The 25,636-nt window shown below is 41.2% G+C and overlaps 1 protein-coding gene across 6 annotated transcripts; it reads right to left on the reverse strand.

Moving 5' to 3' along the window:
• Positions 1-25,022, reverse strand: map6a (microtubule-associated protein 6a). Of its 6 annotated transcripts, XM_039777965.1 has the most exons (5): positions 23,952-25,022; positions 8,735-8,948; positions 8,316-8,530; positions 5,157-5,267; positions 1-473 (listed from the first exon to the last, which is right to left on the reverse strand). In XM_039777965.1, exons 1-5 carry the CDS (start codon positions 24,659-24,661, stop codon positions 326-328), a joined length of 1,398 nt encoding a protein of 465 aa, XP_039633899.1. In that variant the 5' UTR covers positions 24,662-25,022; the 3' UTR covers positions 1-325. The 6 variants fall into 6 exon arrangements, with proteins under 6 accessions (XP_039633899.1, XP_039633901.1, XP_039633900.1 ...); XM_039777967.1 differs by lacking the exon at positions 5,157-5,267 and having other exon boundaries at positions 8,353-8,530; positions 23,952-25,021; XM_039777966.1 differs by lacking the exon at positions 5,157-5,267 and having other exon boundaries at positions 23,952-25,021.
• Positions 25,023-25,636: the final 614 nt, after the last annotated feature.

The following is a 25,636-nucleotide window of genomic DNA, read 5'->3' on the forward strand; positions in this document are numbered from 1 at the left end:
TAATCTGCAAGTATAATTATTTATTTACACTAAAACAGTACAGTTTCTTTTGTAATTGTAGTATAAGCACTTTATGGTGTGGTATTTCTAATGATATTGGCATATTCTTTGAAAACAAATGGCATGAAACCAGAAAATGATATAGCACCTTTGTGATAATTCCATGGGTTAAACATGCGTGTTTCAAATGTGTGGGCTGCCTCTTGGATAGCGGAACTTTTTTTTTTTTTCACCTCTTTTGTCATAATCCAACTTAGTTGCAAATACTAGCTATTTACAGTACAGAGCATCAGTCGGTTTAAGATATCGGCCTCGGCAGGCAGAACTACTCAGTCTGGTTGACATCTAGGGCAAAGCGTACGACTCCGCTGCTCTTCCGAGGTTCGGGTCTTTCCAGCGGTGGAGGTGGCTCTCCTCCAGCAGCACCCTGGGAATGATGATGACTGGGTCCGAGAACCTCGTCCTTAGCATCTCTAGGAGGCAGCACATGGTTAAGACAGCAGAGAAGAAGGAGACAGAAAGAGACACACGATGAGGCATTTCTCTCAGGCCAACAACATCAAGTCATTGGGTTGAGTTGAGCGGAGCACCCTGTGACCGCTCATTTCAGAGGAACGCATCAGGATTCTGTTTTAGGAGACAACGCTAGAACATCACTATGGGGCCGGTTTATGCTTGTCAACAATATTACATAGAAATGCCTCAAGGCAATCCTGATAGAATCAAGTGAGTCATGTAATACATATCTTTGAAAACTTGACTATAAATGCCATTGTGTTGTGGGAATACACATGTAAAGTAAAGCTTTTGGTCGATTTCTAATGATGCATTGGCCAGCTTTGCGTTTAGATCAATTCAAGCCATTGGTTTACATCTACACTTTGACTCATTCAGTGACATTATGAACTACGGGATGCCAATGGTGCAATGAGGGTCTCGGGGTGTTCTGTGAAAGAATAGCTACAAGATGCAGTACACTATAGAACAATCCAAATCAATACATTAGCAGTATAAATTAGAGTGAAGATCATTAACATGCACTTACAATTTCCTTTTTGAACTGTGTGCTTCCAAAGCAGAGCGGCTTCCCTCATTCCATTCATACTTACCCCTCATCTTACATCCAAGCTAACACTCAACGTCTAGACCAAATTATTAAACACAACATCAGATTGCAGGTCCAACAGAAAACAGTGGCAGCATGCTTTAGAGACAGATATGGAATCAAGAAAACATAGTATAAAACTTCTACCCAGTGACAACAAGCTAAGATGCAAAAGTGCTACAGTTTAAAAGGGAACTTTGTTATTTTTTAACCTGAATCCTGTTTTCACTTGTTTTTGTGTCTGAGTGACTAATAAGGTTAACAATCCTTGAAATTGATCCAGTATTAAGCGAGAGCGCTGTAGCCTGCAACTGCAAACCGCGCTGTAATGTAATCCTACGGGGCAATTACGCACCATCAATGTAGGTCCACTAATGTGTTTTTTTTGTTTGTTTTTTCACTGACAGGCTCAGATTGTTGTTATAAATGTCTGACTACATTATGGAAAGGACCCTACAGTGAAATACAACTTTCTTCTTTACCTTTCACTTGATCTGGTCGCGAAATTACGAATCCCACTATGGCCACGCCAAGACCCGCCCTACGAAGCAGCTCGATTGGTTGGGGTTAGGCATTTGACCTCGAACGGTTAAGGTTAGGATAGCCGATTGGTCAGGGGATAGGACCTGTACAAATGGGGTTACGTTACCTTGCGTAAGCATGGACGCCTGGCCAATAAATGCTATTGATGGGCGGGTCTTTGCCATAGACAGTATATAAACTGGACCAACAGAGCCCGTGGCTCTGGACGGAGACCAGTGAAGGATGTTAGAAGCACTTTTCCGGTGAGCGCTGAGCGTTACTGAGCAGCCTCCAACTGAGAGAGACGACGTAGATGTGACGTGAGCAACCTGTCTGAAAGTGTGAAGTCTTCTGGTAGCTGTGCCGAGAGAAATCTCAATCATTCCTAATCTTACAGAGACAGAGAGCGTAGATATATGTAAGGAGATAACTTGGGCACAGGCTAATTATTGCTAACTAAAGTGCTAGTTAACATTAGTAATTAAACTTAAACAGCTCATGTAAGTCGAAACTGCATGCATTTCTCTGCTATGCGACAGTAAGTTGCGTGGTTATGACACAATCGTTAGCCTATTTTAAAAAAAAAAGTCTGCTACGGAGCCATAACGTGAGGTACAAGGTAATGGAGCCTTTTATACATTGTCGTGTTTATTTAGAAATAAACAACGGACAAATAGAGTCTTTAAACGCTTCAGATGTAAAGTTATTCGCTGTCAAAGTGACATCAAAGTGAATGGCAGTCAATGGAATGCTAACAGCGGGTGGGTGTTTAGTAGCATCAAAATGGTGCCATATGAGCTATGCATTGTGAGGAGAGGCTTACCCCCTTCGTCTTTGCATGGCCATAGTGGGATTTGTAACATCGCGATCCGGTCCGTTTGCTATTCTCACTCAGGGAGAAGTCTCGTTCTGAAATCTCGCGGTCGTGACCTGTTTCATCCACATTGTCAAAAGCATCTAAATATTCAGCCATGACACTGAAAATATTTTGGGTAACTCTAAGATACGCTTTCTGTACATCAACACAACAAACTCTGGCACGCCTCTCTCCAACTCACCGATTTCCACCGTTGTCTCGCGAGATTTCAGAAGAAGATGACTTCTCTGTGAGCGAGACTTGGAATAACAAACCCACCATATCAAGCGAAAGGTAAAGAAAAACGTTATATTTCTCTGTAGGGGTCCTTTCCATAATGTAGTCTATGATGCCCCTTTGGTGTTGTTTGAGTCTACATTATGGAGGTGTGTCCTGACTTGTGCCTGCTGTTTGCAGGTTACTAATTAGAGTAACTCAGCTCACCTGGGTCTCGTGCGCTGGGGCTTCTTAAGCTGCAGTATCCTCTGTCTCTCCCCGCTGTCTCCACACCCAGGTTTGGTTATGTGAGGTTGTCCTAGGTTTGCCTTTTGCTAAGTACACACTTTACAACACCAACACACACTCACTCATGCACACCCTACGCCACTGACTCCACATCCCATCATATAGTCAGTTTGGTTCAATAAAGTATTGTTGAAACATTTAACATGGTGTCGTCTCCACCACTTGTCCTGGCTCAAATGGCCATAACAAAGAGGGATGTGGAAATCAGTGGAGTCAGTGGTATAGGGTGTGCATGAGTGAGTGTGTGTTGGTGCTGTGAAGTGTGTACTTAGCAAAAGGCAAACCTAGGACAACCTCACATAACCAAACCTGGGTGTGTCTGTGGAGACAGAGGATACTGCAGCTCAAGAAGCCCCAGCGCACCAGACCCAGGTGAGCTGAGTTACTCTAATTAGTAACCGGCAAACAGCAGGCACAAGTCAGGACACGCCTCCATAATGTAGACAGCAAAAACACTCAAATGACACCAAAGGGGCATCACAAGTCAGACTCTTATAATTACAATCAGAAAAAATATAGGATTACATTGCAGCCCGGTTCGCGGCTGCAGGGCTCTCACTCAATACTGGACCAATTTCAAAAAGTGTTGTCCCCATTAGTCACACATAAGACACTAAAACATGGGAAAATAGGGTCCAGGTTTAAAAATACCAAAGTGCCCCTTCAAAACATGAGTGATCTGCCTCATAAATGAATGGAATAGAGATCTCCACTCTCCCGTCAGGGTGGGTAGTTCAACGGTCATGCAGATTGTTTTAACCACGAGGAGTGGGTGCATCGCAGCGGCTGACAGAGGTTCAAGGATGGGTGGAGATGTCTGGACTAAACCTGGGGCCTCCTTACGAATACGCCCCTTACATGTAGCATGTGACAGCAGTCAGTCAGACAGCCCCATTCACCCTCCCCCGACTCTACTTGAGTGTCCATATGGAAGAGAAATATACAGACGGGCTATGACCTGGAGAGTAGACCAGAGATAATGTGGTGAAACAAAACTGTGCCACTGTCATAGGCTACATCTACACTACTGCTACGTTTTAATGTTTAAGCAGCGTTTTGAGACAAAAACGATTTTCTGTGCACACGAGTTTTAGCTCCAGTAGCAGAACTAATCTCCGACTATATTAACGCGTCTGGCGACGCATATCACATGACCATTCACATACACCGGGCACGGGCCAGTCCCCTAGGATCAGCGCTCAGCCTTTTTTTGCCATTTTTTCCCCCCCTGTGGCCACAATTATATCCCCCCCTGCAACCCAGAAAGGTTTTTCCCTGTAGTCCACCATTGTAAAAGAGTTGTCTGTAAAACTGCTGCCAGGACACCTCAAACTACAAACAAGGTTGGTTAGGACTCTTTCTATTCTGACTTTTTAATCCATGGACTTTTTATATTTGAAAAAAAATCTCTTCTTACAGAGAAAAGCGATTTAAAAAGCTGTGACGTCACCACAATGTAAAGTCTATGAGCCGAGCGGGAACTCGCGGGAACTCGCGGGCAGGGCCGGTGGGAGAGTGCATATTCAGTGGGTCGCATATCACGGAAATAAACCCTAAAGCTTAGAAACTTTTTTTTGGCAACTGAGCAACTCTCATAGGAATGAATGAGGCGCCTCCTCGAACGCTGTACCGGTTCTTATAATACATCCATGGCATGCGCGTGCCGGTGTAAACAGGAAGCAGATTGTCGATGTTACTCCGACGTTCAAAATCATGGACGTATAAGTTAAGAAATACAAAAAAATACTTTGAAGAAAGAACATAAATGGTGAAAAGTAAGAGCAGGGATTTATTAGCTTGTACCGACATTACTGAAAGGTCTGTAAGAATACCTAACTGATACAGTAAGACTGAGGGACGTGCGGCGTCGTTTCCAAAGGTCTCTGTTTCTGCCCGTCCAGACTACGAAGCTACCCCGGAATATTCAAACGAAAGCCGTGTTTCCAAATGTCTCCGTTTTAGGGGCTCGGACACGGCGGATTATTGCGGACGCGAGGCGTAAACATAGCAAAAGATTTAGTGTAGTAGTGTAGATGCAGCCATAGAAAACATAAAGTAAATCACATCTCCATGAGCATGTATGGATGGCAATGAGTGGCATTTGTGGCTCGTGGTCTGTTTCCTTTCACTGCTCTTGTGATTGATTACCTTGGGTTGGGTAGTGCACAGCCCCACAGGTGTTGCTTTAGAGTCTGCACCCAGCCAATATCTCGGATTGGCTGGCAGAGTTGTATGTAGTGGTACTGTTTTAGCACAACCCTTCAAATGAATCAGAATGTCACTCATTAGCACACGACAAATTGGACACAGCACAAGTATGAGAAAGAACAATATGATCTCAGCAAATGTAATATCACACATTTGTGGGTGTTTTTGCATAAAAGAGGATTTTTTTTTTTTTTTACTTTGCTAGAAGAAGCACATGGCATTTTATTCTGGAATAAGTTTCTGGACATCCTTTGAAATGCATGTTGCTCTATAAGTCGGATAAGTTCTTTGAATATATTAGAGACATGATGCAAGAATAATATATTCTTCCGTTCTCACATAAGGGCAACATGCACGGCCTGGACAGGATGTCAGAGCTCATGCCAGAATGTGGCGCAGTCTTGGAGAAAGCACAGAAAGAAGTTGTGAGAGCAAACATTCTCTTCCATGTGGATTTATTCAATGTCTCACAAGGACAAAGACTGGGACTGGAGAAACACTGACGGATACCTGCAACCGCTAATCTTTCACCATTCTTCTTAACAAAAAAAAAAGAAAAAGCAAGAAGACACTGCTAGTTCTGCTTTTTGCATTTATTTGTAATGTTTCATTAAATATGAGCAAGCAGATAGAAACACAAGCACGTCACAGTCAATTTTTTGTTGTTTTTGCCCAAGACATAACTTTCTTTACCATACTTTCTATCCTTATTCGCCCAATAATCACAAAGATAGCACAGGGTGTGTGTGCTGTGCTGACAACTGTTTTACATTTACTGCCCCTACAAGCCCCCTCCCGTGTGTTACATGACAAAGCGTCCCCACAACCAAAGGCTGCAAAATGCTAATGAGTCAGTCCCTCATCCCCGATGGGGCCCCCCGTGCTCAGTTTGGATAGACATGGTGGTAGCGGTGACGGTTGATGTCTCAGACACCCCAGAATATAGTGATGGTGCAGCCGTCCACTCAGAATGGAGGGAAGGATGCTGAGAAGCAGAGCTAATGAGAACATTAAGGTGTGTGTGTGTGTGGGGGGGAGATGGAGCACAATGATGGGTTGACCCATGACAAGACTGAGCAGTGCTCTTCTAATCCAAAAACAAAGAAAAAGGATCTCTCTCTCTCTCTATACAGTATGCTAAGACTGAGTGAAAGCAGCTGGATGCTAAGGACCAAGTTCAGACTCAGCCAACATGTAGCCCTGCTATAATATATGTGTTCCCCTTTTCTTTAACACATCTCACAGAGAAAATTTGGGTTAAACCAGAATTCATAAATGGAGGCTTTACAACTTGTTTTGGTATGTCTTGCTAGATACATCTTACACACAAACGCAGCACCACCATGTTGAACTTGCCAGAAAAAAGCAAAAGTAAATCCAGTGTTGAATCAACATTTTTTTTTTAAATACACTAAACTTCATCACACCAACATACTTTTCATACTTTTGGAATTTTGGTAAAAACAAATACAACAGCATGGAGAGTGATGAACATTGGAGTCCAAAAACAGAAGCAGTTACACTTATCATCACATCACTGTGCCATTATTGGCATGTGTGTTCAAATAAAAGACGATATTAACAGATACAACGTATTAGTTACAAACAAAATGAGGTAAAACAGTGTAGCCTTGCAAACCAATGGAACACATGGCAGTGAATTGTTCATGATTTATTCGGAACGTGAAGCTGTGCGACATCCATACAGCTCCCTCTTTAAAGGTTATATGAAAAGTGCTATTAAGCGGCAATATGAGCTGTCTGCTATCGTCCCATGGCAGTCTGATCGTATTGGTTACGGTCACCCTCGGCAGAGTGCATTTCAAAAAAAGCCACAAGGAGGTGTGTGTTTGTGTGCGTACTACTGTGATTGCATAACTGCTGCGGAGCTTTGCCCAGGGATCAGTCTCGTAGATGAAGACTACATTAGAGGTGATTACGTTGAGATATTGGCGACTGAGATTGACAGCGCTGCACGCTGTGTGCTTGGCAGACACAACCCGAACCACTCAACACAACACTTTCCAGCTCCACTGACTCTGATTCTGAGAAAGGTTGTTACTTTAATGTGAAATGTCAATACGACTGCACAAGAGCATTGTCTATTTTATCAGTTTAGTGTGACCCCGATGGTTTGTTGGCAACAAATTGGGTGTTACAAAATGGCCTTGAGTGAACTTAGATACAAATGTATGAATGGGCTTCACGTGAAAGGAATGGGAGAACGGTGTGTTTCTTCAGATGAACGGACGACAATTTTGTGCAGCCTACAACAGAGTTCAGTTCAAAATGGGACATTGGATTACAAAATCACATTGGACAAAGCGTTATGATGTTGAGCCCTGCGAACAGAGACCAGTAGCAGAGATGACAGAGCAGGTACAAAACAAGCCGTGGATCAGACAGTCATGACTTACCAAGGGGGGATGTTTATCAAAGATTTTCAGATTTGTTGTTAATTTAGCAAGTGCAGAAATCATATCCAAAGTGCCAATTTGATTATCTTTTCTCCAATAAAAAAAAATATAAAGAAAGAAAAATTCAAATAAATCCTTGATAAACTCAACTAAGCAATCCGCACAGTTGAACAAAGCCAAACCGTCAGAATTGCTTGTCGCTGGGCCCATGCAACGAAAGCCATCCATTGCCTAGCCAGGCAGCCCGTAGCCATGGCAACCTGGAGATGGAGGCGAGCAGAGTGGGGGTGGTGGGTGGCAACCAAATGGCGGAGGATAGGATGCTTCCGCCCACTCGTTAGCATAGCGATCTATATAGCATGAAGTGGGAGGAGCAATGACATGTCATGTCTAAACCCCAACATCTTATCTTATTAGTATTATTAGTATTAATTATTATTGTACAAACGTAGCCGAGAGGTAGTGAAAGAGGACAGAGAAGAAAATGAGTGGATACTGGGAGACTGAACAAAGACGAGAAGAAGAAAGCTACTGGAGGGGGAAACAGAGAGAAACAACAGAATGAAGTAAAGATGAGAATAAAGAAGAGAACATTAATTGATTTTGCAGCCTCTGTGTTTGTTTTTTTTCCCCCCAAAAGAAATATGAAATAAAAGGAGAAGTAGTGCTAAATGATTTTTACTCTTTTGCCTCAGCCAGTTTGTTGTTCATCTCTTTACTTTTCTCCTTGTCCCCTGCCGCTGGCCGGTTCTCGGGCTCCTTCTCCGTGGTTGTCTTCTTGGATCCCCTCAGCGCGGCGCTCTGCTTATCTTTGGCTTTCTTCACTGGCTTGGCCTGGCCTGCCGCCCAGGCTCCAGGCCTTTTGGGTTTAGAGCGAAGGACACTATACCTGTCAACCTAAAGATGTCGGACAGCGGAAATGAGATTCCTGAGCTGAAATGCTTCAAATGAATGGCTAGTCATTTCTACAACTGTGCTGTGCAATGAGATGAGCATGGCAATCATTTCACATTACAGTCATATTAAGATTTTCTTTTAGCTACCCCCTCTTTTTAAATTCATATTAAACCAAACTACAAAGTTAGAAAATTGCGTTCTCACTTGGTTGATGGGGTCTATGTAAGGCTCGCTGTACAAACTGCGTATCCTCCTCCTATCCACGGCCTTGTTGTCAGCAGGGCGCAGCGGAGCTTGGCCCTTGAAGGTAGCACTGTAGCTGGTCTCTAGACTGGGCCTGTCAGCTGGGGGCAGGTACTGGGACTTGGCCCGGATCATCTTCGCTGGCTTCACGTCTCTGTAAGCCTTGTACTCAGTCCTGTGTGAAAAGAAAGACAGCTATCATGAGAAAATGCACTGTGTCGTACAGCTTTAAAACCCATTAATAACCATTATTAATAAAGAGTCATAACAGTGCGCAGGTGAGACTGGCAAGTTATCTATTCATTTCTCTTCAGGCTCCTGAAAGAGAGAACATGTTAAGGATACCTAGCTAGGATCCTTTTAGCCTAAAAGATGAAGTTAAAAGAATGCTTTGACATTTTGGGAAACATGTTGCTATAATTGCTGTAGTTGCAGATTTGACTCACAAAATACCACAAATGAATATATGATGTATTATTATTTATTAAACTACCCAGCATTCAATTAGAGTTGAAAGCTCCACCTTGAACAGAGGTAAAGTAAATGTGTACATTGTACTGATTTTACTCAAAGTAAACATTTGAATTCAGGACTGTGCGCTATCAATAGTTTTACTATTAATTGTTTGTTTGTGAAAGTTTTACTTCAGAAAAAAAAGGTTTTGAGTACTTCTTCTACCACTGCCAATACCAACAGTCCCAGTTAAAGAAATGGTCAAAAGTAAAGCCAGACGCCGTGCAGTTCATCTAGTCTGCTACAGTGGCAGATTATTGTTCTGTCTATCAATCGACTGTTTGTTTGAGCTACAGCTTGTATGATTGTTTTAAAAGAAGAAAACTACTGTAATTCTCCTAACAGAAGACACTAGAAAGCTTTTGTGAACAAAAATGAATTATTATTGTGGAAAAGAGATGAAGCTGAAACATGCCTTTGCTTCAAATGTTGCTGCTTGCCTTGTTAATCTTTATAGAAAGGTCATCAGGGGATGCTTTAGAAACAGAAATCTGCAGGACCCTGATATCTGAGAGAGGAAGCTTCTATTCCATCTGGCTATCTGGTCATGACTGGAGGCTAAAATTAGTATGAACCTTGGATTTCTTTTTGTTTACTCCTGTTTTTTTTTTTTTTACAGCCAGAAACAAAGCAAATATATTATGAAGGAGTTTTATTTGCACCAATGTACGCATCTATAGAAAATGGAGCGATGGAAAACATCAGCATGTAACCCCAAATGACTTGTCTAATAGTAACATAAATTATATAATAATAATATTCTGGTCCAGAATTCAGCTGCCCGCATCGTAACCCGAACCCCCCTCCATCCACCACATCACTCCTGTCCTCCAACAGCTCCACTGGCTCCCGGTCCAGGTCCGTATCCAATTCAAAGTCCTCCTGTTTACAACGCCGTCCACAAACTCGCCCCCCCATATTTGTCTGATCTCCTCCAGGTTCCCACTACCTCCCGCTCCCTCAGATCCTCTTCCTCCATACACCTGTCTGTCCCCTCTGCCCGTCTCACCACCACGGGGAGCAGAGCATTCTGCTCCCCGTCTCTGGAAGTCATTACCACCCCAACTCAGAAACATCGATTCACTCCCCCATTTCAAATTGCAATCTGTTTAAAACTGCCTATTCCACTTGATGTCAATTGCTCTGCCTCTTTCCGTTGTTTCTATTGTTGTTTTTATTTTTATTTTTTGCTGCTTTAAATATCTTATGTATCCCTGTACGGTGTCCTTAAGTGCCGAGAAAGGCGCCTTTAAATAAAATGTATTATTATTATTATTATTATTATTATTATTATTATAAAACAGTTCAAATGTAGGCTATGTTAAAGAAAAGGGAGCGTATATGCTCCTATACACATCGCAAAAGTTGCCCAGCTGATCGTCCTCATACACAACTTTAAAATCGTTTTTATGGTGTCTTGCTTCTCCTGCAGTAGGATACTGTATTGCTGTAGCTAATTACAAAGGGAAATAGACAGCTCTGTGTTTTAGGCCACTCAGATGACACCTATCTGTTCTCCCCTGTGGCTCCAGTGCAGTCACGAACACATAAATTGCCCCTACAGCAGCACAATTCAGCACAAGCACTTCAGAGCCACTTAGGAGTAGCCAAGGTTCAGTGAAAAGTCTCCGTTCCCTGAGGCAACGCCAGAAATGCAGACAAGGCCAGGCTGCTGGACTAGAGCCTCATTAGAGCAATTTATAAGGACGCTGCCCAAGTCATATGAAAAGACAACAAATCAATAAATGGCAACTAAGGGAAGACCGCCGTGGAGACCATGGGGACCTGTTTAATGTAATGTATGTTTCAGGAACAGGCGCATTGATTTAACATCTTTTAATGTATTACATTAAGAAAGGGGTTATTAGATTTGCATCCCAGTGTGAACGCTGGGCTCTGACCTCATATGTTTTTGTGGTGGGTTGTCATGGGACAGCATGTGGGAGTGATAACGATAACAGGATTTATAAAGCTCATCTTTTTCTCAGTGGTTTATAATTGTGTGGATGATGTCTTTAGTCCTACGTATGTTAGTACCACTGGTGAATATAACACTGGACATAACTAAGTAAAATAACTCAGACTAAGAGTCTACAGCCATAGCAGATCTGTATGTAGGCACAGCTGTGCTTTGAACTAAGGGTTAGGGTTAACTAAAATCTGCATGCTAACATGCTCACAGTGACAATGCCAATATGTTGATGCTAACCAGGTATAACGTTTACCATGTTCACCAACTTACAGTAGTTTAGCGCGCTAGCCTGCTAACATGGCGCTAATTAGCCCTAAACTAGGGCTGGGCGATATGGAGAAAATCAGATATCACGATATTCTTGACCAAATACCTCAATATTGATATTCTAGGGTTGACAATTGGTGCTTTAACAAAATATCTTCACACTTAGATTTTAGATAATCATCAGTAATGTGTACATAATGTCTAAGTGGGGAAAAGGCATATAATAGAACAGTCTGGTAAATTCAGAAAGGTACATCACTTTACTTTAATGCAGCCTTTAAGACCAGTAAAAGACAACACTTATGTCATATCACGATATTCAAAATCTAAGAAGATATCTAGTCTCATATCGCAATATCGATATAATATCGATATATTGCCCAGCCCTACCCTAAACACAAGGTACAGATGAGGCTGATGGGTATGTCTTTTGTTTTGCAGGTTGTTGGTCATCAACCAAAGTGTTGGACAATTGAAAATGTTGACCTGATGACGGTGCAAGGGGAAGAGTTAAAGAGTCACCAAAAATACAATTGATAAAAATCTAAAGTTCATGATATGTTACAGAAGTTACTCAAGTATTTCATCTAACCTTTGTTAAACTGTCAACAGAATATCTATAAAGACAACTGACATCTACAAATTATAACCTTAACATCTTATCTTCTTAACTATTGGCCTATAATTAGTTCCCATTAATCTTAAATTAGTATAATAGTAGTATAATATTTAAGCTGTTGATGTATTTAACTAAACTGAGGTGTAAAATGTAATTTTACCATAATATGAAAAGCAAACTATTATATATACAAAAGCGATTACATAACAAGACTGAAGTCCACTTTCAATGCGCGATTGGGCCAAGAAGACACAATGCAAGGACAGGTTATGTAACAATGTTTAAGGCCAAGGGTCTAAAGCACTTACTTGACACCACAGTGTGTGTGTGTGTGTGTGTGTGTGTGTGTGTGTGTGTGTGTGTGTGTGAGAGAAAGACAGAGAAAGAGGCAGATTGTGAGTCCACAGTGTAAAACCTGTCTGCACTGTAACATTGCTGCTATTCATGGACACATGACTGTGTAACAATAAAACCTGTGTCTCTGAGGTCAGTGTGCACTTGGTACTTGTTTAAAAATGAGCGTTGAAAAAGCATCCTTGGTTCAGCGGGCGTCATGTCACAGCTGTTGCAACACATACGCACAACATGCATATTACTGGTCAACAGTGACACTTTGCAGTTCACTGAGACTGTAAAGCACGTACAGACACTGAGGTACTAAGCATACCTTTTAGTTTGACTGCTTTTACCTGTGGCAGGAAGCAAAAAACTCACTGTATACATCCGGAGAGTTTTTAAAACAAGTTTGGGTAACACTTTACTTGAAGGTATCGACATAATCGGGACATGACACTGTCATAACTATGACATGACACTAGGGGTGGTACGGTTCACAAAACCCATGGTTCGGTTCGTATCACGGTTTTAGGGTCACGGTTTTCGGTTCAGTACGGTTTCTTATTTTTTCTTTAACACTCCAGAATATACTTCAGCATATAGCTAAAATTAGCATATTGAATGCATGTTGCACAAAACGTGCACACAGTGGCAGTTCTATATTGTTTTATTTCCATATAGGTACCATGAAATCCAAAATGTTCCCACACACCAGACTATAAACGACGCTGGCGCATCCTCCAGCTCTGGGCAGCCTCTCTCCCACCTGACATTTCTGCAGGTGACGTGACGTGACGTGCAGCGGCACCCCACTCCACTTGAGGAGCGGTCGGCTCGGTGTATCTCAAAATCTGACGAAAATCTTTTAAACTGACCTTTGTCGATCTGAAATGAAGAAAGAATTCAGCAACTGCATGGCCTATTTCTCGGCTTAAAATGTTTTCAGAAACACGTTTCGGTGAACTATTTTAGTACAATATGAGATCGTATTCTGAACGAGCCGCCATGACAGTCTGTTTTGAAATTTGGGACCAGCCAGACCCATGTGACGCAATCGTCCAATCAGCTGCCATGGGTTGCGTTTGTCACGCCCATCCCGCTCGTCATTTCCAGTAAGTGTTTTAACATAGGTGTCGAAAGTGGGCACTACGGCAGTAAGAGGTTAGTGCACATTAACAGTGTACTGACGAACCGTGCGGTACACACACGCTCCGAACCGAGACTAGCGAACCGAGCGGTTCGGGTGTTTTTTCATGAACCGTACCACCCCTACATGACACTATCATGAACGTGTCATAAACGTTATAAACAAGTCATAAACGTTTATGACTTCTGTCATTAATTGTCATTCGGTTTTTGTCATGACAAGTTGACATTGTTTGGGTTGTCTTGATTATGACAACTTGACATTAATCAAAGTGACATTACCACAAGTTGTCTTGGTCATGACATGTTGACATTAAATTTGTTTGGGATGTCTTTTACATTAAAGTGATGGTTCGGAGTAATTTCACCCTAGGGTCCTTTGCACCATGACCTCGAGCCAAACACCCCCCCCAGAAGCTTTTTTCACCTGGGTCTAACATTGGCAGAGTTAGTGTAGAGTAGCGTTATCAGCTGAATAGCTTAGCGCAGAGGCTAATGGACTCACGTTTGTATCTCGTAAATGACCCCACTAATAATGCCCAAAATGATACCAAACTTCTACACTAGTACAAATAGGTTATATATTCATAAAAGGATGGATTGGAAAGTTTGTAAGTACACCAGAAGTTTATGAACACTTGCCTGCTCTCTTCTGCTAGCTGCTGCTGCTGCTGCTACCTGCAGTTAGACGAGTGCTTAGGGCCGTCTACAAATTACTACACCGAAAAGAGATACAACAAAAATATTTATTAATTTAATGATTAAATATGGGTAATGTCTCCAAACTTACCTCAATTATTAATTGTCTCCCAAAATTTTTAAAAATGAAAAAAAAATTTGTAGTTGTAATTTGTAGACGGCCCTAAGCACCATTAAGGTCCCTAAGGTCCATTAGCCCCTGCGCTAAGCTATTCAGCTGATAACGCTACTTACGCTAACTCTCCCAATGTTCGACCCAGGTGAAAAAAGCTTCTGGGGGGGTGTTTGGCTCGAGGTCATGGTGCAAAGGACCCTAGGGTGAAATTACTCCGAACCATCACTTTAACCAGGATGACATTACCAGAAGCTGTATTTGTGACGACAACTTGACATTATATTTCTTTGGAGTGTCCTTTTTAATACAACTTGACATTAAACAGAATTACATTATGTCAAGTTGTCATGACAAAGACATCCTCTGGTAATATTATCCTGGTTAATGTCAAGTTGTCATTACAAAGACAACTTGTGGTAATGTCACTTTGATTAATGTCAAGTTGTCATAATCAAGACAACCCAAACAATGTCAACTTGTCATGACAAAAACCGAATGACACTTAATGACAGAAGTCATAAACGTTTATGACTTGTTTATAACATTTATGACACGTTCATGAGAGTGTAATGTCATAGTTATGACAGTGTCATGTCACGATTATGTCGATACCTTCAAGTAAAGTGTTACTCAAGTGTGTTTCATTTCATGGAAGGTTTTATACCAAGAGACTTGCAAAAATGCATCTTTAAGTTTTTATAACATTAACTTATTCCCTCCTTATTACTTCTGCCAAGGAGGTAATAAGGAGTCTGGAGTCTTTATTTGTTTGTTAGCAGGATTACGGAAAAACTACTGGCCTGCTTTTAATCAAACTTGGTGACAGGATGTAGCATGGGCTTAAGAAGAAACAATTACATTTTCGATTGGATCCGAATTATGGGGTGCATACACAAATTTTTTTTTCACTTTTGTTAACATTGTGAGACAGGGCATTGCCTTGGTGGAGGTCTGCACACTCCGAGTGCCCTTCTAGTTTTATTGATATTTTTTATTGTGACTGTATATTATTTTATCTTGTTCATGTTTCTTCATCTTGCCGGCTCTATTGCATCACAATGTCTAAGGTTGTTTTTTTTAATCCTGGTTTCCTTATATACAGGTTCCTTGATGTACAGTGTGTGACTGTTTTGTACATATACAAAACATACAATACTCCAACAACATTTTCAAAAAATACTGTTTAGAAAATATCTTTCATTTTAACCTATGGGTTTATTAAAAATAAATATATTTACTTAAGTTTTCATCTCTTTATATTTATTATAATTATTTTATTATTTATATTTTCTGTTGATCAGCAGATCAACTAATTGACTAATCATTTCAGCTGTAATGCAACTCAATGTAGTATTTATTGAAGGGCTATTGTATTGGATTGCATTACACCGTGTACCTAAAACAATGGCACCTCAATGTAAGTGCTCCTCTTCAGCAGAAGTGTTTCAGCAGTTCCCTGGGATACAGAAGCAATTTAAAGTGGTGAACATCAGAGACTAGGATTTAAGGATTCATACTTGTACAATTTAGAATAGTCTTGCTTTATGTTTAAAAAAACGTCCTGTTTGAGGTGTCCAATAGCATCTACTGTATCATCACGCCGCCACAGTCCAGTCACATCTTCATGAATAATCCAATATCTAATTAACAACTAATTCTGAAATATCTATTAAAGGTCCCATGGCATGAAAATTTCCCTTTATGAGGTTTTTCAACCTTAATGTGAGTTCCCCCAGCCTGCCTATGGTCCCCCAGTGGCTAGAAATGGTGATAGGTGTAAACCGTCTTTGAGAAAATGAAAGCTCAGATGGGCCGATCTGGAATCTTGCTTGTTATGAGGTCATAAGGAGCAAGGTTACCTCCCCTTTCTCTGCTTTGCCCACCCAGAGAATTTGGCCCACCCATGAGAGAGAGACATCATGGCTTCCAAACGAGCAAAGTGGCAGTTGGTCAAGGCCACACCCCCACCCTCCACCTGAAATGGCACATCCTAATGAAAGCTCATCGTGGGACTGGCTCAAGTGGCTGTAATTCTGCACCAAGGCTGAATTTTGGGAAAGAGACTTCAGATACAGTATTAGGGGACCACTAATGTATATATAAAAGAGACTTCAGATACAGTATTAGGGGACCACTAAGGTCTATATAAAAAAGACTTCAGATACAGTATTAGGGGACCACTAAGGCCTATATAAAAGCATCCAAAAATCAGCATGTCATAGGACCTTTAAAAAGACATCAAAATGCTACATGAGATTATAGAAATTTACAAAACACAACATTAAAAGGTTTTCTCTGACCACCACATTCTATTTTTCTCTTACGATTACTATCTTTTCTTTCTGCATTCTTTCCTGCCTTCATATTTAGGAATATGTTCAGATCTGTGAGTCACTGCGGCTCTGGCGATGCTATCATACTGCCTGATATTTCTTGCTGTGTGACTAAAGTTACTTTGGACGAGTGACCCTGCTGACCCGTCGCGGTGGAGGGGCTGTGCAGAGAAAGCCCTCGTCACTACAACCCAACACTGGCAACTGACAGGGGTGGAACCCCCGCCAGGGGGTACAGCACTGCTGAGCTTCACACAACCCTTCTCTAACATGGCACAATCTGCACATGGCACAATCGCCAGGGGACAGTTGGGAGAGAAAAGAATTAAAACTAATGCCTGCAAATGTCTGCACTGTGGGATGAAACCGTGTATGTTTGTTTGATGACAGGTAATTAGCAGGCCACAGAAAACCAGCCAGGAGTAGAGCAAATAAGTCAAACCAAATGTAGTCAGGTAAAGGATCCTCATTGAGAAGATACAATCTGCTAATTAGCACTAAACACAAAGTACAGCTGAGACTAATGAGAATGTCATTAACTTTTCAAGTATTTGATCATAAACCAAATTAGTATTGGACAAATTAGAATTCTGACCTGATGATGTCACTAGATGAAAAGTTAAAAGATCATCAAAGTTTTTACAGTTCATCCTGAGGGGAACATGAATATTTGTCTCAAATGTCACAGAAATCCATCTCAGAGTTTTTGAGAAATTTCACTAAAAAGCAGAACTGAGGCAAAGTCAGCGGATGAACAAAGTCAGTAGGATTCATCCCCTGGGAACTATGAATGTCTGTATGAGGTTTCTTGGCAATCCATCCAGTAGTTGTTGAGATATTATATTCTGGATGGGAGGGTCGGAATGTACGGAATACGGACTAGTAGCTGGAGAGGTGCCAGTTTGCCTTTTTTTTTTTCCTTCTTTCTTTATTTGAAAAAGAGTATGTACTTGTAGTACAGTTGCATACAACAAGAACATTACTTCTTTTGATTTTCCCATTTTCCATTTTTTGAGTACACAGAACAAAGCTGAACTAGGGAGCTATCTTAATGACACACACACTATATACACAACAAATATACACAAAGAATTTGAAAATTGGGGATAAATTGACACTTTGGTGGATAGGTTTGCACTTTAGAAATAAGTGCTAGTTTGCCTTCTATGCACTGCCCGGGGTGCCCTTGAGCAAGGCACCGAACCCCAAATGGCAGTCTCTTCACTCTGACACCTCTCTGTTAATGAATGTCTATGGGGCCTGTGTGTGCATGTGTGTGTATTTCAGGCCAGTGTGTAATGTAACAACAAAAAAATCAAATTTACCCATTAAGGGATTACTGTAATATAAGTGATCCTTTTTTAAATCACAACCAAAATAAATTCTAATTCTGTACAATATGTATGCGATGAAACGATTAGTCGAGTAATTGATTATTCAACAGAAAATTAATCAACAGATAGATAGATAGATAGATAGATAGATAGATAGATATAGATATAGATGATAGATATAGATAGATGGATAGATAGATAGATAGATAGATAGATAGATAGATAGATAGATAGATAGATTGGGGGCAACTGTGATGAAATTGCCATTTTAGCGAAGAATTAATTGGTATAACAGTTGTAACTCTAATGGATGCTCTATTTAAGGATGCGGTGTTCAATGGAATTTTCCTTTGAGTGTGACATTGAGTTACAATGCGCTTTGTAATTGTGGGAGCCATAAATACATCTGTGCATCAACACTGCTGAGACAAACGTCTGTGCAGTTTTCACTGATGGTGACCACAGAGATTCTGGCTCTAATCCTACACCAGTGCTGGCCCGATATAAAGGGATTCAATCTGCCCATGCACAGTACTGTAGCTTTACTTCCGAGCAGTGTTTCTTGGTGTGTCAGCGGGTGAGAGCCTGGCTTCTGGTCAATACTCCCTCCTTCCTCTGGGACCAGTTGGCCTCATCTCTAACTCACAGCCTCTCTGCAGCGTCTCAGGCACTGGCTCAATGGAAGCAGCTACGGATTACAGGGGATTCTCATTGGGACACAAAGGCTGGCCTCCCGTACAACATTTCCAAGCATTCTTGGTATTGACAGCATTTACAATAATGCCAATTTCTATAAGAGAAGTTCTATAAAAACAACAACAAAAATGTTGATTTTAGCATTTGTGTTTCTTTCTAAGATTGTTTTGGTAATTAACAATGGTCAGAGTTTAGTTAGAAGTGCAGGTTTAACTAGGTTGCAGTACGTTACATAATTCATTTATATCCAGAATAAAATCTGAAGACATTTCCTTGAAATCATGGAAATTAACTGTAATCAGATATTATAAATCAGATTACATTGGTTACATAATACAGATCGCTTTAGCTGGCAGAGCTCTGAATTTGATGCAACAAATAAATACTGGATATCAGCTGACATTTAAGTATTACATTTTTGGCAACAATAAATCTCACACAACTTAACCACACTGGTTTTATTTTCAGGGAGCAGAAAAATCAAAGCACATTTTTACCGCAAATGAGTTAGCCTGGGAAATGTGAGATAACAATCCGTCATTTTTTTTTAATTTTAGAATGGGCGTTTCTGCATGCAATGCTTGTCAATTCAAACATGAGGCTTTGGCGGCTTTCTAAGAGGATCATTTTTAAATCCACCGGAATCCCTTGGCCTCTTTACAGTGTACTGTCTGGCACCACGAGCACTTTGTATGTTCTGTATACATGACATAAAATACAAACTCATTTCGAGTTGATGCAGAATGTTCGTCTGGGAGAGGGAGGATTCCATGTTCCCAAATGAGAAACATGAGAGAAGAAAATGAAAAGGAGAAACTCCTGAGATTGTGCTGCTCTGGAAAATGTCTAGCTGTGATACGTGACACAAATTTAAAATGAATACCTCAGGCTCTCTCTCCTTTCATGAACTCAATGAACCTGCACTACCTGCCTTACTTTCGGCGATGAAACCCTCATTTGTCATTCTCTGTAATTTTCTTGATAACTCTTTACGCAATCTGCTCTTTGTATGTCTTTTTTTTTTAAACGGATCGCATATATGGAACAAATAATGCTGACAAGATGAAGAATGGCCTTTGTCTTTTACAATGCTGGTAGCCAGGGTGCGAACTACGGGGGAGCTAGGGGGAGCTCGGCTCCCCTTAATAAGACATGGGCTCCCCTGAAAACGTGATTTGTGAAATTTTGGGGGGTCTCTAAAAATATTGACAATGTGTCATTTTGACGTGCAATTTCAGTTTTTTGTAATGTGATCATCGTGGATTATTATGTGTAAAACTGCAAAAATATCATTCATGCATGTCGGCGATTTGAACCTAATTCACTTCAATAAAGATAACTATACATGCTATTCGTGTTATGAGCATCAAGGCGTGGCGGCGCTGCGGTGTAAATTCAACTCATGTTAACCATAGACAGTATATAAGAAGATGTTAACTCAAAGATTCGTAGAAAAAATAAACGTTGGAGGCCATTAATCGGCGCGCAAAATCCTTGAAATCCATTCTGCAGTAAGCATCATATAGCCATGGCAAAAAGAAAACAAGGCAGTTTAATTAATTTTGGTTTTACTAAGAAATTGTGTAGCGATGACGTTAATAGCACGACTAATTCACTGTTTGTTAAGGATGGAAGCTTGGGGTGCGTCGCTAAGGTCTAATTGAACGGAGGAATTCTGGTATTCTTCGGTAGCCTGAGTAACTTTAACCGTTGTTCATGTGAAAGCTCAAAGACAGCCTGATGCTTTGTTTATTTGTGGCTGGCTGTTTGCTATTTGACCTATCTACTCCTGTCGATAAAGTATAATAGTATATAGCATGTATGCACTGACTAAATAAAATTACACTTACACATTACTACAACCCCAACTGAGACCGGAGGTTTGAGGCCAATACCTACTGTATATAGCAGCTTAAGAAATCAGATAACGATATATCAGCCCAGTTTGTTGTTTTCACCATTGACCGTTGCATTTTAGTTAACACACTACACTGTCTTGGTTTGAATGTCTTTGCTTTCATGCATATTTGTCTGACAGTAGACAGGCAATCTGTTCTGATGGTCTCAAAATAACCTCCCTTGGGGAAATATGGGGTACCACAAGGGTCTGTGCTGGGTCCTTTACTACCGTATTGGTCCGAATATAAGACGACCCTGATTATTAGACGACCCCCCCCTTTTGGAAAAATACTTTAAAAACAAGGTAGGCTGTTGTTTTTAACATCTTTTAAATAAAAATAATATTTTCAATATCTTTTTAGATAAAAGTGTCACATTTAAATTAATGGTAAATATTTCCAAGGCCTTCAGCTGAATGACTGCTCTGGTAATGGGCATCCCATCATTCGTTCGTTTTTCAGTCACGTAATCACACTCTTTCCTGTCAATCTCTTGGAAGCGGCTGCTTTAAGGACCACGGTAAGATTTTCTCTGGCTGTTTGCATTTTTAGACGGTGTATCACCATGACAACGCCTCGTTCTACTTCCGTTCTGCTTCCGTTCTACTTCCGACTTCCAGGCTTTTTGTAGCTGGACATATCATTTGTTTCGTCTATGTATGAATGTGGATAACGTTAGCAATAGTGAGATGCTTGCTCCAGTTACACTTCTAGTGATGAATCGGCGAAAACACGTTTTATTTCTCTGAGTCACGGCTTTGTTCTAACACCACTGGGCTCTCTCTCTCTTCAGTCTCTCTCTATCTCTCTCCACCATATAACGTTACCGTGCTTTTGGGCGCTCGTTGAGGCTCCGTCTAAAAGTCATCTTTTTCGACCAGCTGTTTGTAACATTAAAATAAAATGGATTATGGATAATTTTATTTCTATAGTTTATAGCTAACTTCTCTATTGGCTGTTGAAACAGGTGACGTCCCTTACGTTCTGCGACTTGAACAGCTGAAAGTCTAGACCCCGATTAAAAGACGACCCCACTTTTTCAGACTATTCGGACCAATACGGTATTTACACTATAAACAATATTATCACTCCAACACAGGATTAAAATATAAATGTTTATGCAGATGACACAGTCCTGTATGCATTTGGCTCCTCTTCAACTCAAGCTGTTTCAATATTACAATCTGCCTTTAACATTCTTCAAACATCTCTAAATGCTGACAAGACAAAATGTGTTTTATTCTCAAGAACCTATAACTCCAGTTAGAGACACATCTCCCTGCCATCCATGAACTTAATGGTACTAAAATTGAAATTAGACTAAAGATAAAAATGGGTTTCTTATGTCAGGGACAATGTAGAGCGAGCCGATTCAGTATTGCGAATTAGAACCCCGATGATGCAAGACCCTGACGCAAGCATAGGGGTCTTGAATGTGAATACAGTATGTGTGTGTGTGTGTGCCGTGTGTGTGCCGTGTATGCTGTGTAACTGTATGCACACTATCCATGACATTAACCCACAGCTGACCTGCTTTGAGTCTCCGCTGGCAGAGTAAGACAGCGAGTTGACTGGGCTTCTGCTTGTTAATGCAGCCATTTAAGGCCATGTGGGGGAAAGTGCCCAGGGCGGTACCCTGCTGACTGCTCAACAATACAGGCATGGCAGCAATAGGCACCAACCAGCTGTAAGACACACTCACTGATCTCACACAGCGTTGTCACCTCTGGCAGCCGAATCCCACTTCAGCCAGGGTTTCTGTATCAACCCAATGCTGCACTCTGTGACAACACTGTGTCAGCATATAATAATTTGCACCATTTTTGCACCTTTTTTTTTTAGAACACAGTGAATTAAATAACATGTTTTACAGGTTAGAGTATTCAATATAAATGCTGAGATATGACCCTGCTGAGGTAAGAAAATTAATAAAACATTGAAAGCTCTGAATCCACTTAAATCAATCCACTTAAAATCCACTTAAATCCCCAGATTATAGCAGCAGTAACAAAAACTATACAAAAATCAAGGTTCACGTGTGATATGGATCTCATATATCACACCATGTCACCCTCTCACTATCAACTGCCTTCCCAGAACATAAATACTGTACAACAGATAACGTCAATGCACATCCTCAAGAGACATGCATACAGTGACTGTGAGGGGCGTGACTTGATGCTCATCCATCCACCAGTCCCATCATCCTCTGGAACATTGCATAATAGGACAGAGATTAGCCTCAACATCAACAGTCAACTCCACCCTGACCTTTTCTTTTAATTGAATTGCCTTCTGTTGACTGATCTGTCATTTGTTTCATGCTGTGTGTAGCTCTGACTTGCTTGTTTCAAGAAAACAAGCTTTTAATTAGTTTGTGAACAACTGTTTTCCTTCGATTAAGTAAGAAATTACTAACCCCCAATTAAGCCCTGTATTGTGGGAAAAGTTTGCATTTCTCAGGCCAGCAATGTAACAACTGACAAAGATTTTCTCCCAGACAGGGCCCCCCATTTATTTATGGTTTATATTTCAATTAATAAGGGACTGTATAAAATTATTAATTAGATTCAGAAAAGGGGGAGGGTTAGGTATTTTAATAAGTAAAAATAAATGTAAATGCATCAAATAATGTGACAGTGACAGCGCTTGGTTCAAAAGTAAAGACTAGCGGGAGTATTAGGTCTGCAGGATGCATAAATTATATTATAATGCCAATTCCACTTCTTTTGTCCAGTTTGGTGGCTACGTGAAAAGTATTATTTCGTTATCAAATTTAGATTTAAATTAGAGTAAACCCACCTTAAATTATGTTTTCTTTCGTTTAGGGTATTCATGATAACATTACATATCATAGTGTTATTTTACTTTAAAATATTGTGGGTGTTGGACTTTTCCTTTTAGTCCAAAGAAAATATTACTAATTCTGAAGAGGGCCTTTTTTTTTTTAAGTAAAAAACAATGTTAGCCCTGCCCCCCTCCCCACCCAAATATTTTTAACCTGACAAAGATGATCAGGCAAAGCAAGACTACCTGACAACAAATTAATTGCTGTGCCTTTTGTATATAGGCGTTTGTGGTATGTAAAACCTCTGATTATAACGTTTCTTAGTGATTAAGTGAAGGAATAAAAGTATGATTTATACAGTAAGCCTATAATAGTATGTTGACCCCTATGACCCTTGATGGATGCCTGAGGCCTCTGGCCTCCACATAGTCCCCATACACCGGCCAGTGTAGGCCTACTCACTTGTAGGAGCTGTCGCCTGTGATCTCCTCTTTGATCTGCCTGTTCACAGCATCCGCCTCCGCCCTCCCTCTGCCCTCTCCTTCCACCTTCAGGACAACTTTCTTCTGCCCCTCCTGTTTACTGGACTTCTTTTTCCTCTCCTGCCCCTGCAGGAGGTCTTTCTCCTGCACCTTGTCTGCAATAGCGCTCTTCTCCACACCGCTGTCCGCATCCGCCAGCTGTTTGGAGTGCCTGGACCGGTCCGGAGCCCGGTCATCGCCGGCGGAGGTGGGGGGAGGCTGTTTAGGTATCCAGGGATGGTCGTGCCTTTTCGGGATGGGCCAGGGTTTGTAGTCCTTCTGGTACTGGGTCTTGCTGTTGAACGGTGTTTCCGGTTCGTGGTACTCGTTCTTGGGTTTACAGCTCGGCTCGCGTGGCACGTTCCAGTGCTTAAAGTCCTCGCGCATCACAGAGCTGCACACGCGCTCTTCGGAGACACACCTTCGCGGCGCCCGTGCCGCTGTCGCGGTGCGGCTCTCTGCGCGAGACGGCTGTGTTTCTATGGCGACCCGGGCCTGGGGAGGGTGGAGCGGCGGCTGCAGCTGGATGTGCTGCATCTCTGAGGCGTCCGTGTACTTGGTGAAGACCAAAGGCACCGCAATGTCAGCCTTGTCCAGCTGGTTCCAGAAGCGGGCCATGCAGCACGCCCTGCTGATACAGGGCCACGCCATGGTGAGCCGTAAAGAGCCCCACTACAGTACAACTAGCACCGGGTCCAAAATGAAGAGAAATAGTCTCTACGCTCCGGTACTGATATATGACAGAAACAAGATGTCCGTGTATCAGACAGCACGGATGGCTCCAACCCTGTTGACTTTAGATTAGGTTATTCAGTAAATCCATGTTATGTCTGAAAGAGGCTACACAGATTTGAACGATTTTATAAAAACAACGACCGTACTGACGTTTGCTCTGCTTCCCTCTGTGCCTGCTCGGTCCTGTACGTACTTGCTACATCACTCCACGGCAGGGCACTGCAACGAAAAACAGCCCCGCCCGCCTGCTCAGCATCCCAGAGACACAGAGCAGGAGCCGCCGAGGAGGAAAATACAAGTCAAGTCAGAGAGAATATGAAAGAACTTCCGGCTTAACCTGCAGCCTAAAAGCCCTAATGATGCTCTTTTAAAATAGTGTCATTTAAAAAAGAAACACGCAGAAAATAAAACTAATCATGTCGAAAAAGATGAATAGGCTATTATATTATAGGCACATTCTCTTCTCGTCGCTTATCTGTAGCCGAACACCTAGGTCTGCTGCTTTTATTTTGAAATGTGAACATTCATTTCCGATATAAGGCGGATGAACACGGTAAACTTGACGTATGTATGTTTACGCACACTGCGTATTGGGTACAAGAGGGACGACGTGGTCCAGCCATCACTATGATCTGTTTCTGTCAATTTTTTAAATATTGTTAACATTTAATAAAACCGGATGAGAAAATGAGTGGTCAGAAATGAACGTTCTTGCCTGATGTAACCTAAATACAAAGAAAATAAATATCTTTTAGGAAGCAATATACAATTATTCTTTATTATTAATAATAAAGAAGTATTATGATACTGTTAAAAAAATAAAATTTTAAGGAGGATAAGATTGCCATTCACTATTGGACTTAATTTCATTAATAATTAGCCAAATATGAA

Source organism: Perca fluviatilis, chromosome 16, assembly GCF_010015445.1.
Source record: "Perca fluviatilis chromosome 16, GENO_Pfluv_1.0, whole genome shotgun sequence".
Taxonomy (NCBI): Eukaryota; Metazoa; Chordata; class Actinopteri; order Perciformes; family Percidae; genus Perca; species Perca fluviatilis.

What these genes read in the sequence shown, in the direction of transcription:
- map6a (XM_039777965.1), bottom strand. Translation starts at nt 24,661, where the DNA reads ATGGCGTGGCCCTGTATCAGCAGGGCGTGCTGCATGGCCCGCTTCTGG. An exon ending in ACATAGACCCCATCAACCAA is followed by an intron (nt 8,531 to 8,734) that starts GTGAGAACGCAA and finishes CGACATCTTTAG; the next exon opens with GTTGACAGGTATAGTGTCCT. An exon ending in TGTGCACTACCCAACCCAAG is followed by an intron (nt 474 to 5,156) that starts GTAATCAATCAC and finishes GCTGCCTCCTAG; the next exon opens with AGATGCTAAGGACGAGGTTC.